The sequence below is a fragment of the Heterostelium album genome (assembly GCF_000004825.1).
Source record: "Heterostelium album PN500 unplaced genomic scaffold PPL_scaffold14, whole genome shotgun sequence".
NCBI lineage: Eukaryota > Evosea > Eumycetozoa > Acytosteliales > Acytosteliaceae > Heterostelium > Heterostelium album.
This window is the reverse complement of record NW_008805076.1, coordinates 934,791-948,773: the sequence shown is the minus strand read 5'-3', so window position 1 is coordinate 948,773 and position 13,983 is coordinate 934,791. Positions and strand designations below refer to the sequence as shown.

The 13,983-nt window shown below is 31.0% G+C and overlaps 4 protein-coding genes and 1 non-coding gene across 5 annotated transcripts; 4 read left to right on the top strand and 1 right to left on the bottom strand.

The window, feature by feature from the left end:
- Positions 1-79: 79 nt before the first annotated feature.
- PPL_10705 (uncharacterized protein) lies at positions 80-6,997 on the top strand (the record flags this gene model as incomplete). The annotated part of the gene is made up of 10 exons (XM_020581472.1): positions 80-231; positions 311-749; positions 815-1,259; positions 1,447-1,634; positions 1,700-2,820; positions 2,889-5,397; positions 5,462-5,522; positions 5,590-6,099; positions 6,168-6,257; positions 6,321-6,997. 10 exons carry the CDS (start codon positions 80-82, stop codon positions 6,995-6,997), a joined length of 6,192 nt encoding a protein of 2,063 aa, XP_020428259.1.
- Positions 6,998-7,083: 86 nt separating this feature from the next.
- PPL_10704 (uncharacterized protein) lies at positions 7,084-8,142 on the top strand (the record flags this gene model as incomplete). The annotated part of the gene is made up of 1 exon (XM_020581471.1): positions 7,084-8,142. The coding sequence occupies one exon, from the start codon at positions 7,084-7,086 to the stop codon at positions 8,140-8,142; it is 1,059 nt and encodes a 352-aa protein (XP_020428258.1).
- Positions 8,143-9,756: 1,614 nt separating this feature from the next.
- PPL_10703 lies at positions 9,757-9,837 on the bottom strand. The gene has a single exon. It is a non-coding gene; the product is annotated as a tRNA-Leu (tRNA).
- Positions 9,838-9,986: 149 nt separating this feature from the next.
- On the top strand, positions 9,987-10,821 carry PPL_10702 (uncharacterized protein; the record flags this gene model as incomplete). Its single annotated transcript, XM_020581470.1, has 3 exons — positions 9,987-9,995; positions 10,145-10,265; positions 10,616-10,821. 3 exons carry the CDS (start codon positions 9,987-9,989, stop codon positions 10,819-10,821), a joined length of 336 nt encoding a protein of 111 aa, XP_020428257.1.
- A 1,767-nt stretch (positions 10,822-12,588) lies between these two features.
- rexo4 (RNA exonuclease 4) lies at positions 12,589-13,939 on the top strand (the record flags this gene model as incomplete). Its single annotated transcript, XM_020581469.1, has 3 exons — positions 12,589-12,646; positions 12,690-13,245; positions 13,891-13,939. The coding sequence occupies 3 exons, from the start codon at positions 12,589-12,591 to the stop codon at positions 13,937-13,939; spliced, it is 663 nt and encodes a 220-aa protein (XP_020428256.1).
- Between the last annotated feature and the right edge of the window lie 44 nt (positions 13,940-13,983).

Genomic DNA, 13,983 nt, shown 5'->3' with positions numbered 1-13,983 from the left:
GTGGTTCACTTATAAATTAGGAAACAAACAAAAATTTAACCAACATACAACCAACAGTTATTTATACACCGATGAATCAATGGATAGTATGATTATGAGAGATCATCTCACACCAGAAGGAGATTATGTAAAAAATCCAGCTGCAAGTTATAATATCGACCTAAACCAAAAACTTTCACCACTTGCAGCCACCTTTAAACAATTGAGTACAACCAACTCCTACTATTACGTGTATGTATATTCATTATCAAAACAAGCTATAAATGATTGAAGATTATTAATGAATGAGAAATCTTTTGAACTCATCCAGTTGGAACGACCAAACAGGTCCAAGAGAAAAAGAAGGTGGAAGAGGAGCCACAGAGAGTTCACTTTCTTATGCTCATTCCAAAGGATTTGTTATTTATGATATCGAGGATGGTGTTGCCAAAGGAATTCATGTCACACATACAAATCCTCATTTCCCAGCAAAAAATAGAGACTTCTATGAACATTTCACTCGAACAGGTGCACATCTTCTTGGTTGGCTTGGTAAAGCAGATGCAGGACAGAATTTCTTTTGTTACAACTTTGAAGATCTCTCTGATGTTATTGATACAATGGTGAAAAACAAGGTATATATGAGTAACCACCAAAATGGTCAAAGAATACCAGCGGACACAGTCATGTGTCGTGGAATACCTTGTGTTAATCTCTATAGACTCACTGATGTACCTACATTTAAAATTAGATCTCAATTCTATATAACTGTAAGCAAATCATTTGAATGTATATTTATTTTATTTATATTAATTAATCAATTCTTCAACTTTAGCAATGTACCAATAGAATACAAGCAATCTATGATCAAAGATTGGCAGAAATCGAAACTCAGAGAATTCCTAATTTCATGCAAAGGTTACAAGCGAATACTTTGACTGATATTGAAATTGAAAAATTAAATGATGATTTTCCAATTCAAAGATATCAAAATTTACAGGATCATTGCTATTGGATGATTGAACATAGAATCAAAGGTCTTCAAAAGCCATTAGTTTCCAAAGTCATCAAATCATTCGCTAAAACTAATATTGAAATTCCAGCTTTGGAAAAAAATATTTTGTCAACAAGAGGTAGACATAATTATAAATTCATCAATCCATTATTACCTTGGGAGCTAATCCAAAAACCGAGAGCATCACAATTTGACGGTGTTGATATTCATGAAGTTATTGCTTCAGTTTACTATAAAAGAAAATTCTTTGTCGCCACTTATAACAGTAAGTACTACATTTCCAAGTCAATACAATGCAAAAGAGCTAACAATAAATATCCATTCCGATTTTAGTGGGAGGTGCTCAGATACCTTTGTACCAAGTTGCAACCCTTGCTCAAGTTGGTTTTCTTCGTAAGTTGACCAAAAATTATAAATCACTTTTACGATGCAATCATTAACACTTTAAATAGAATTAACCTCTGAACTCTTGGTAAGAAGAGATGCACTTGGAACTCCTGTCACACCAGCAAATGATTGGGAATACCAATCATATTCTGGATATAAACAAGATCACTCGAAATTTATGATCGACATGTTCCCATATGATGTTCCAAATCCAACAATTTGTTTTGGAGAATCAAATCGACATGCATTCCAGGTATGACTGATTCTTTTAATTAAACTGATATTAAGTTCACTAACATTAATAATTTAATGATGTAGCCACATAGAGGTGGAGGTTGCACATGTTTTGAAGACGAAAAGCTTTCACGAGAGATGCATAGTTTTATTAGATCATATTCAGTCAAAATTGCAGGTACAGATGAGAGTGAAAACTATAAACTTCGTAGTAGAGTTATTTCACATTTAGTTGATCAAATAATTAGGATCAATGTTCCAAACTTTGTTGGTCAAGTTCAACTTTTAGTCAAGAAAGGAAACGGACATCACTTTATCCCTGAAATTCCTTTACAAACACTCACAATCACCGCGGCCACCCCAACTCACGATATCACGAGACAAATCAGAATTGTAAGAACAACATCACCATATACAACAGATGCTCAGAGCCCAAATGAAGAGGAAGTCTCCCAACTTAAACCATATGTATCAAGTTACCTATGGACACCAATAACACCACTCCAATCCAGGTCATTGAAGATTTATAGTGAACCAACACATTTAACAGTTGAATACAAAGCATTAGATGTTACTGGAGCAACCATCACTTCAATCAATACACTTCATACATGTACCAACGATCGAACAGCTCAGATATCAAATGAAGTCAGACAATGTCTTGATCAAAATGCTGTAACCTCAACTATCACCTATACTGGAGCCAACGCAGTCTTTGTTGACAATCAACCAACTCAATTAAACGGAAATAGTGATGCAAGACGTTCCAATCCCCAAGCAAACACAAGAATATATGATTTGACTGAAACAACCAATATTGAATTTAGAACAATTGCTTTCACCAAAAAGTTCCAAACCGCAATGGGCGATACATCAAGATACAATATCATCATTGATCCAACACTCAGCACAGCATCTCAATATAGATATCCATATATTTATTCACAAACTTCGAATATTCCAGATGATTTAGTATTGGTTTACTATCTATTGACTCAAAGATTAATGAGTGTTACTAGATACCCAACGATTTCAGACAACAATGATCAATTGGGAAATGCTGTATTATTGGTTGCATCGAAATTCATTCATATGAGAATGATAACTCCAACCAACATTGCTACTCCTCCACTTCCAACAGCAGATCTTTTAGGCATTACTTTTACAATTCCAATTAAATCCAAGAATACAATCAACACACTACCGTAAGTTAATGATGAATTTAATTGAACTTTCAATTTAATCCAAATTCTAACCAAATCTTTTCAATTAGTGATGTAAATGATAATGAATTTACCAAAGTTACCTATTTGTTCTGGAAATTGATGTCTCAAAGCACCAATCCTTTGACATATGCTCAACTTTTCTCAGATCTCACAACATTCCAACTTACATCAGCAGTCGATGTTTATGATAAGTTCAAAATTAGAATTGTTCCAGCAGATCCAGCAATTGAGAATTTATTCAGACCCGCTACCAACAATAATAACAATAATAATGGAGGATCTTCAAATTCACGTTCATTCAAACTTCAATCTCAAATCAAACATGCAAGTTCATCACTTTTAGTTTCACTTTTACAATCGAATCATTTCAAATCAAATGAAATATTTGAATTGGATACTCTTGAAACTGAACAATTGACAGAATCATTGGATATGTGGCTTGAAAACAGAATGATCTCGACACTCCTCGGATTATCACGTTCCAACGAAGTCAAATACCTCCAAGAAAGATTTAGATTCTTTTTGACAAATGAAATATGTCCACAATATTCACCAACCTCAATTACACATTATGAAATTTGCAGACCAATGTCGATTGTTGAATTCACCAACATTATCAAACACACACAATTATCTACAAAATCAATCAAATATTCTTTTGGCGAGCTCGAATATTATTATTCAGCATATCCATCAACTTTCCAATCGATCTTTTTGGATAAGACAACATTTGATGGTATTTTAATTGCCACAATCAATTCGAAACTATGTGATATCAAACTTGTCAAACAAACAGAACTCAGCAATATTGAATCAATCGATATCTGTAGAATTCCAATAATCAACAACATCATACCAACATCAAATAGTATTATTACGATCAGTGGAACTCATTTCGATTCATCCACCCAAGTTACAATTTCCAATGGATATCGATGTATTTCGAAACATCTTCTCAACAGTACAAACATTCTTTGTGAATTACCAAAACTAAACGATATCAATAATATTGTTAAAGTTGATAATTCAATCAATGATCACTCATTCTATGTCACCAACAAATGTCCAATCATCAATGAAGTTGATGTAGGAACAACAAACAAACTTCTTTCAGTATCAGGTGGTGATATTGTTGAAATTAAAGGAATGTTCTTTGGTTCATCATTCTCTGATATTCAAGCATTTATTGGTCACCAAGAGTGTTTCATCATTAAAATTCAAGAGTCTTCAATCACCTGTATAACACCTTCATACACTGGTCAGAATATCCCAATTGGAATTCAACTTAGAAATTGTCCATTTGTTCAATCAATGGATAATAATCAAAGAGTATCATATGAATCACCGGTTATCCTCTCGGTTATTCCAAGCGACCCATTGTTAACATTCCCAGGAGATTCTATCTTGATCAATGGAAAATCATTTGGAACAATTGAAAACACCAAACTATTCCTCTTTGACAAAGAATATCCATTTGAATTATTCAGTTCCGAAACATTAAGAATCACTATTCCAGATGATATGTTGATTCCAACAAAACAAATTCCATTAAAAGTAAAAGTTGGAAATTCGATTGCCACCTCAACATTCAGTTTATCAAGAGGTTACTTCATCCCAACAACATCACCGATGATTGTTCCAACGAAAGGATGGTATGTAATTTTTGATGGTGATTCATTTGGAATATCATCAAGTGAACTTGACAATATCAAATTGAGTAATGGTGTCAAGCTTATTGGATGTCACCGTTATCAATTCTTTATTGAATGTTTGGTTCCACCTGGAATTGGTGCAGATTATTCAGTTAGTGCAACAATCAACTCAATCAATATTGTTTCACCATTGAAATATATTTCTTATGAAGTACCAACCATTGGAAACTATGTAAACTCTGGAAATACATTTACAATCTTTGGTAAAAACTTTGTTCCAAAAGGAGTTGCACCAGCAACATCCAATATCTACTTTAGTAATAATCAAATTGATTGGAAGCCATGTTTAAGTCCAGTTTTTACCGATGAAAGTACAATCAATTGCAATGAAATGCCTGCACTTGGTACCAACCAAATTTATGCTTATGTTGACATTGGAAATCAAAAATCAAACACAATTATGGCAAAAGTTACGTTTGTACATGGTTATGTTTATTTGGACAAGAATTTTAATAATGTTAGAGATTCTAGTGAACAAGTATTCACAAACTGCAAAGTTACCTTGTCTGTTAACTCTGTTGCCAAATATGTTGCATCTTGTGATTCCAATGGATACTATTCATTTGCATCACTTGATGCACCTGCAACTTATGAAATTACATCAACTATCAACAGTCCAACCAAATATTTCGTTGTGGTTTCATCACATTTCTTTGATATTCTCAAAGATCAAATCATCCAAAGAGATATTAGTGTTATTGAAGACACAGGATACAATTGTTTCGCAACATTAACAACTTTTCAATCTTCAACAATGGTATTACCATATGGTGAGTATGACCTTTTATCATATGAAATGTGTCAATCACCACCCAGTACTTGTAAATTCCAGGTTTCCTCAATTGTAACTATTTAATTCAACAAAATTTTATTAAATTTGAAAATACTAATTTATTTTTTCTATAAAGACTACGAATGGTAATGATTGTGCAGCTACTCTAACTGGAACCAAACTATCTATCTCATATTGTAAGTAATAACATGTCCATTTAGGATATTGATAGAATATCTATACTAACCAAAAATTATTTAATAGCATCTATTGTCTCATTGAATCTAAAATTAGATAACTTGGTCCCACCAAATTATAATACTGCTGTATACTATGATTCATTAACTTTTGCAGAGATTAAATTTACCTACCTTCAAAAGGATTACTTATTCAAACAATACAATAGGAATGGTCAAATTTTATTTAAATTACCGGTTGGAATCACTGGTGTCGTCAATATCCAAACACCGAATCAAAATACATGGCCAATCATCAACAATTTTGATGTTCTATCACCAACAACAAAGACTCTCCCAATGTACTCTGGAATATTCCCAACAGTTAACTTTTATGAAAAACCAAACAAATTGGGTTCATCACTCACATTACCTGTGGGATATTACACTCAGGGAGATCTCACTCATATTGGATGGTCCAAAATTGTTCAATCATTGGTTGTCCCAGAGAAATGTGTTCTCAATACCAATCTTATTTTTAATCCAGGATATTCCTCTGTGAATATACAACTTACTAAATTTGATCTTTCTTATCAAAGTAAGTACCTATAAATCAAAAATCCCAAAAATATTTTATATTCTAATAATCTTTATATTTATAAACAGCAATGTTTGATAGAATTAGTTTTGCAGGTGGATACCATAATATTCTTAATCAATATCCAAATCCCTCACTTATTAAATACTACATCGGAAGTAAGTAATCGAGATATATTGATTATCTTTAAATCGATTTACTAATATTCAATTTACAAATAGGTGAAAATTTGAAATGTTCTCAAACCCAATGTTACTTCAAATCTGATATTGGTACCAAAACACTTACTATCAAGTACAACGATGCTCAACTATCAAAAACATACTCCATTCAATACACATCACCATATGGAGATGAAGGACAATATCCAACACTCGATTCACAGTCTTCAACTAAAAATTCTTTGAAAATCAATGAAAATCTCCAAATTCAATCTGGATCATCTATTACTTCCCAAATATCATTGACTTCAAGTGGTTTGACAATTTCATCGATGGGAACCACTCTTTTCTCTGTGTCATCATCTCTTTACCTTTCAAGCAGTTGCAATGGAGAGGACCGACTTTTCATTCAACCCGATGGTAATCTCTGCATTAACAATGTTATCTCTGATAAATCATGTCCCAGATGGTGTCTCTCTAGTCACCACTCCAAAGCTAGATACCTCAAATTAATTCCATATGGTGTTGTTCTCCAAAATGCCAATGGACAAATTGTTTGGTTCAAATATCATTCTTCTTATATCAACAATCTTGCAGGTACTGAGTTTAAGAAAACTTTGTCAATCCATTGGTTTATGCACCAATTGTCCTTGACAATACAGGATCAAATAATGTACTCTATTCTTGGCAGTCGGAGTACCTTCCAAGTGTTCTCACCAATGGTGTCCACTATTTGATAATGGACAAAAACCAATGTCAACTCAAGATATATGACAACGTCCAGATAAGTGGTAATCCAATATACACATCAGATTATACCAACATGCCTAATGTTCCAACAACTAATTGCAAGTTGGTTTTTGGTACTGATGGAAATCTTTGTGCACAAACACTTAGTGGACAAGTTTCATGGTGTACATATTCGCATCAGCTTGATGGAAGATACTTTGGATTGGCACCTGCCTTTACAACAACCCAAATTGGTTTCTATGTCCTCAATTCCAAAGGTAGAATGGTGTACGGTAGATTCACATCACTACAAGAAAGATCAAACCTGAAGATGATCCCAGGAAGTTTCATTGTTGCAAACAATCAAGAGTATTATCCAGAGACTGAAGATAGAATTATCAATGAAGGAGGTGTTTTGACAAATGGAAAATCATATATCAGGTTGGAGAGTAACGGTCAACTTGCTGTATATGACTCGAATCCATATAATGCAGTTACACCACAACCAATAGTACTCTGGAGATCAGATTTACCAGCTGTTGCACCGACAAGACCATTCTATGCTCAACTTGAATCCACTGGTATTGTTGTGGTTGGTGCCAACGTTCGTTACTTAGCAGGCAAACTAAATGTTGCAAGTGCAACCGCATTCCAAATGAATTGGATGGGTTCCACTCGTTCTGATGATTGGGGATTCTCTTTCATCAAGGATACAAAGATTATTGATGGATACTTGTCAAAACCTGGAGTATGGTCAAACTACCAACAAATCGAAAATAATCCTCTAAAGAATTTTGCAAATGGATACTTCGGTGTCAAATGGGATGACCAAACTGGAATTATTGCAGCAAAAGACTCTCAAACAGGTGAAGTTCTATGGACAAGTCCAACCACCAACATACCACAGAAACTATGTGGAAGATATTATGCTGATTTTGGTATTTACTTTACTCCAGCTATGCCTAGTCTTTGTGTGTATTCTTCTACTGTAGCTAGTTCGTGTACATTTCTATCGTATTGGTGTCAAAAGTTCCCACTTACAACCTACTACATTCAAGCACCATCTGGTGTTCCTGAATTCATTGCTACCAACATCGATGGAAGAATCACTTGGACTGCAAACTCTATAAAATATTTACAACTCACTAAATAATAAAATATTAAATAAACTATTAACAAAACATTTAAAAACAAAGTGAATATAGGCATCTAAATTTTCCAGGACATATATTAAGTGAGTTCTATTATATTTTTTTTTAAACTTTTTCAGAGTGTTTGCTGTGAAATATATTTCAGTCATGTACTAAAGAAAAAAAAACTTTTTTTTAAGAAGTAGAACTCTAATCGATTTGATCTAGCTATCTTATTTATTTTTTGGTTATTGAATTTTTTGTAAACCGGATTCTATTTCTTATTAACATACATCAATTTCCGTATTTTATAAGCTGGTCTACGCTGAGATTCGAACTGGCGACCACTCACCAAATTGACAACTAAGTAAATTCAAACTCAAAACTTAAACAACAAAAATAATCAAGTCCGAAGTAATTCAAATTTAATAAATCCCTAATTCATCAGTCGGACTAAATGTGTTAGCTGATCAAAAAAAAACATATACATAAATTTATTTTGAAATATTTAATTATATCATAACAAAGAATGATACCAAGTAAAATGTTAACAGAAAGATAAAAGATTTTGGAATACTTGATTTGGATTCCTGAATTGCACAAGAAGTTATTGGTTTAAAATTCAAATATAATTTGCAACAATTTCAAGACTAAAGAAAAAAACAAACTCATCACAGTGAGATAGTACTATTTGTATAAACAATTATATTTACAATAAAATTTTAAAATAATTTTTTAAAAAACAATTAAATCATTGAAAAAAAAAGGATATCAATATATTTTTAAAATGATAAATCTATAACATTATTAGAAGAACAATAAAGGATTAAGGGAATTACTTGAGAAATAATACAAAAAAAAAACTTTTTAGACTCCTATTCAAAATGTAAAGGTTTTTAACTGATTTTACAAAGATATTGTTTTCTAGAAAAGTAATTTAACAGATGAAACGAAAATAAAACAAGGAGAATATAGTATAAAGAAAGGTTATTATTTAAAGGAGTTCACGATTATAGAAAAATTATTTTCTATCATTAAGTTGAAAGTAGATTCAAATTCAATCTTTACTCGATTTAATATTTTATGGAACCAGATACTTAGACAAACAATCTTATCTAAGATTGTAAGGAGCTCTAGATTCCCAGTTTTTTTTGGAAATTTTAGAGTTGTATTATAAATTAGTATTAGATCTATAATTTTGTTTAACTAATTTTAGTGTATTCGACAACTGTACAAGACATCTCACTTTTCATCAACATTCGAAAACACAATATATTTTTTTTTTACTTAAAATTAATACTTAACTAAATTTGATATACAAACAACCTGTTAGGACCTGAATGTTTTTTAAAATTCCTGGGTATTCATGAGATAAATATACCAGATGTCATTCATTCTAAACTCAATAGAGCAAAACAACAATTTTTTTTGGTAATAAGTGTCTATTGTGAAAAAAAATTTGAAAAAACAACACTGAGAATCTTGCAAGGGGGTTCAAAAGTAACTACCTACTTTTACCAAATATAGGTGCTTTATTTTCATTGTAGGTGAGATTAGCTTTTGACTATGGCCATCTTCAGAGTCGATTATGGAATACCTATTTCCGCATGCGGTAATATAAAAAATTATATAATGTATGCAAGCTGGGAGATTCGAACTCCCGAACCTTGCGGACTAGAACTTGAGTCTAGCGGATTTAACCACTTTCCTAAGCTTGCTTTAATGTTTCTTTATGAAAAGATTTAGGTTATTTCCCGTATTTTATTTTTAAAATAGAACTTTATGAAATGCTTCAAAAGTTGTGTAGATTTGAAAATTTAAGTCTATGGTTTGGGTTTGGTTTTTATTTTTTTATTTTTTTGTTAATATGAATGTTGTAAGTGAAATATAAAATGGAATAGAGGTTGTGTTGGTGAAAAACGAAGAGGATTGTTGATTTAAAATGTAGAGGTGAGTGATTGCTTGTTGTTGTATGTGTGTATAATGAGATTTAGGTTATTTCCCGTTGTTAAAGGGTACTAATAGATATCCAACTATGGTAAAGATCTCCTACGTCTCAATGTAGTGTTAACACAACATGGTGTTAACCCCAGTGGTGTGTTCCCCGTATTGCTAATTTGGTGTCCTCAAGATTCGTCATACTATAGTATTTAAGTCGTCGTTGTTAGCTGTTTAACAAGTCGTCTTTTACTCAACAAATAACTTATAAATAAATAATTATCTTTGTTTTACTTATAATTATCTTATTTACTTTTATTATAAATATATAAACAACCTGCTTATAACATCACACTTTAAAATAATATGCTGAGAAATCATTTTCGGTACAGTTTATTATATTTTTGTTGGTTAAAATCACATTTCTGGTCACTTTAATTAATTCTATGAGCACAAAGATATTCAATCATAATATAACATAATTCATTCAATAACTTGCTGATGATATATACAAAAGTTGTTCGATCGTTGTAAAGAATAGTTCTACTTTTGAATTAGTAGCATTTGTTAAAAGGTCGATTTTAAATGAAAATCACCCTTATGTAGTTGATCATCGACCGATCTATCTATTTTCTTTGGACAAAAAGGGTAAACCGTCATTTTTTAGTGGTCCAATCAATGGTGGCATGCTGATAATTGAAGAAGAATCCACAAAGTTAGCGAAATGGATATTCAAAATGTTGGTTGCACTTCACATTTGTTAGAGATCAAGAGAACCCGAATTCTTTGGAATTGTACAATACAATACAATTGATGAATGTTGTCAACGCCAACAAATTTAGAAATAATGATTCAATTGAGAAAATAGTACCGGTTGGATTCTTTTCTCACAACAATGGTTATGTTAGTGTTGTTTCGAAACAAGCTACTTATAATAAAAATAATATATTTAAATATAAATATAAATACTCCTAATTCTAAATATTATTTATTTGTTTAAAATAAAAAAAGCAATTTAAAGAAAAAAAAAATTTTGATTCTAAATGAAAATTAAAAGTTAAGTTTGAGTAAAATTATGTTATCTTACAATGTTAAACTAGAATTAAATGAGATCGAGCGCATCATTGAATTGATTACAAAATATAATAAGATTTAATTTATATTTAATCAAACTCTATATCACCCTTACTCATCGGTATATTAAGTTTTCTAATAAATATGAATAGAGACATTTAAAACAAAACCATTTTTTATTAAAACAAATATTGATTTATTTATTTAATGGAATTTCTTGAATATATAGAAAATTGATACCTTCTTTTATTTTATTATACAATTCAGGATAGAGGATAGGATATAGGTTAAAACTAAGTTCCTTAAAGTATACATAAAGAAGTAAAGTTGGAAACTTGTTTTTGATTTCGCCTAACAAAGACCAACTTTCAGTTGAAATAACTAATTTTTTAAGGGCTGTGAATTTGCTAACATATTCAAAGAGATCGTTTAATTGAATGTGATTTTCTGATTTGATATCCATATATAAAACTTGAATGTTGTTGAATCTGTAGATTTAAGTCGTTTTTGCCAGGTCTAGTATATAAACCATTGTTTCTAAAAAATTAAAACTATTTAATAAATCAATTATATTTGAGTAAACTGATAAAAAATAATTTTTAAAAATAAAAGATTATAGTTCTTGATAAAAGAATAGAACAAGTATAAGAAAATGAAAAGGTGTTCATTCTTATTAGAGTCCATAAATTTAGTAATCTATTTATTCTAAAAAAAACAATATTATCTGTCGAATTTGTAACACACAATCTTGATATCAAACAACCATAGTAAACAAAATAAATATTATTTGTCGAATTTGCAACACACAATCCCGATATCAAACAACCATAGAAAAAATTAAATATGATGTTATTTTGATGAAAATTTTTTATCTAAAAAAGGTTAATTATATTTTACAAAATCATTTTATTCTTGATTATTTGTGGTATCAATTTAAAAATTGTTTTATCATTGGTAATGATGTTTGTTTCAAAGAACTGTTTGGATTTTTACAAATACTTTGTTTTGAAACGGTATATAATGTTGGTTTAGTTTTAATTATTAAGATCCAAAATTCTTTTTTTAAACTATATTAATATCTTTTGTTTGGTTGAATTATTTTAATAATCTAGATTCTTCAAAAATTAAAGTTTCAATAACAGAATGAATAATAATAATAAAATATCTAGATATCATCAATCAAGGAATCCATACACTCCTCTTTAAGTAGTTTAACAAGGACAATTATTTTTTTTAATAAATCAAATTTTATTAAAATTTTAATTTGATTTTTTTTAATAAATCAAATTTTAATTTTGTTCCATCTGTCATTGAATGGAATTAAACACAAATTTATTTGTGTGCAATTATTACAAATAAATTTTATTACTTAAACCTAATGTCTCATTATTATCAGACTGTATATGATTTAAGAACGAATAAATATGATATATCGTAAGAATGATTTTTTTAAAAATATGATTAATATCGTTAGCGGTATAGAAGTCTTATACTTATTCATTCTATCAAATCATGGTTATATATAATATATAAAGTCAAACACCTATTGTTGCAATAGATTGTGAGATGGTAGAGGTCGAGGGTAGAAAAGAGGCTCTTGGAAGTGTATGTATAGTCAATTCATATGGTAATACAATCTATAAGAGTTATGCTAAACCAGAGAGTTTTATAACGAACTACCGAACAAGATGGTCTGGACTGACCTATGGAATGCTTGAAAGAGCACCACCTGCAGCTTCAGTGAAAAGAGATGTTGCAATGATCCTACGCAACAAGATAGTGGTCGGGCATAACTTGCAGAAAGACTTTCAAGTGTTGGATTACCAACACGATGATCCCGAGAGAGTTAGAGATAGTTACTGTTATGAACCCTTGATGTCTGAAAGAGATATCGTTGTAAAGAAGAAAAGTAGTATTGCTCAAGAGCAGTCGGAAGAAGATCAACAACCGGTAGTGGTAGAATATGAAACCGTAAAGAGACTCTATCCACAAGCATTAAAGAAATTGGCAAAGAAGTATCTAGCTGTTGATATACAAACATACGAACACAGTGCAGAGGAAGATTCACTCGCTTCAATGATGATCTACAACAAACACAGTGTCGATTGGGAAAGGTATATAATTGACAAAAAAAAAACACAATATCTTTAAGTTTATTGAGTAACTACTATCGCTACATGTCAACGATTCCAATGGTTCTAACCTTGGAGGTCCACAATAGTAAGTATAAAACTATTTTGGATAGACTTGAATTCTATTCACTTCTGCTCTCTGCCACTAATTAAATAATTTACCATTGTATTATTCTCTACAAATAACTGTACAAATATTGTCAACCAAATAAAAATACTGTAACTATAGTATTTAATTAAAATTACAAACCAAAAGATCTATTTATTATTTTTTATTATTAATGACGATGAGTCTTTTGTGTTGTATTGATCACACGCCGCCGATTCTGATTGTTACTGCTAGCAGTAACAAGTCGTCCTGTCTATGTAAACCTAGTCATTAATGCCCAAACAAATGGCTAATAAATGCTCAGTGACGATAAACCCATTCTAGGAATGACTGACTGAAACTGAAAAATAATCACTATGTAGAGAGTTGTGAGCCATCTCGAAGAATCTCCCCATGGTAGGCGGTTAGCACTACGAATTCAAGGTCATTAACAGTTAATTGTATCACCCAGGATTTTGACGCCGGCCATGCCTTCGCTATTGACAACTAATTGGATAAGTATCATTTATTTGTTTCAGTTTATTTAATCGTAAGAATCAAAAATTTGATTTGCTATCCATTGAATAAACCTATGATAATTTAATAAACGAATATTTAAGTAGTGGTCATAC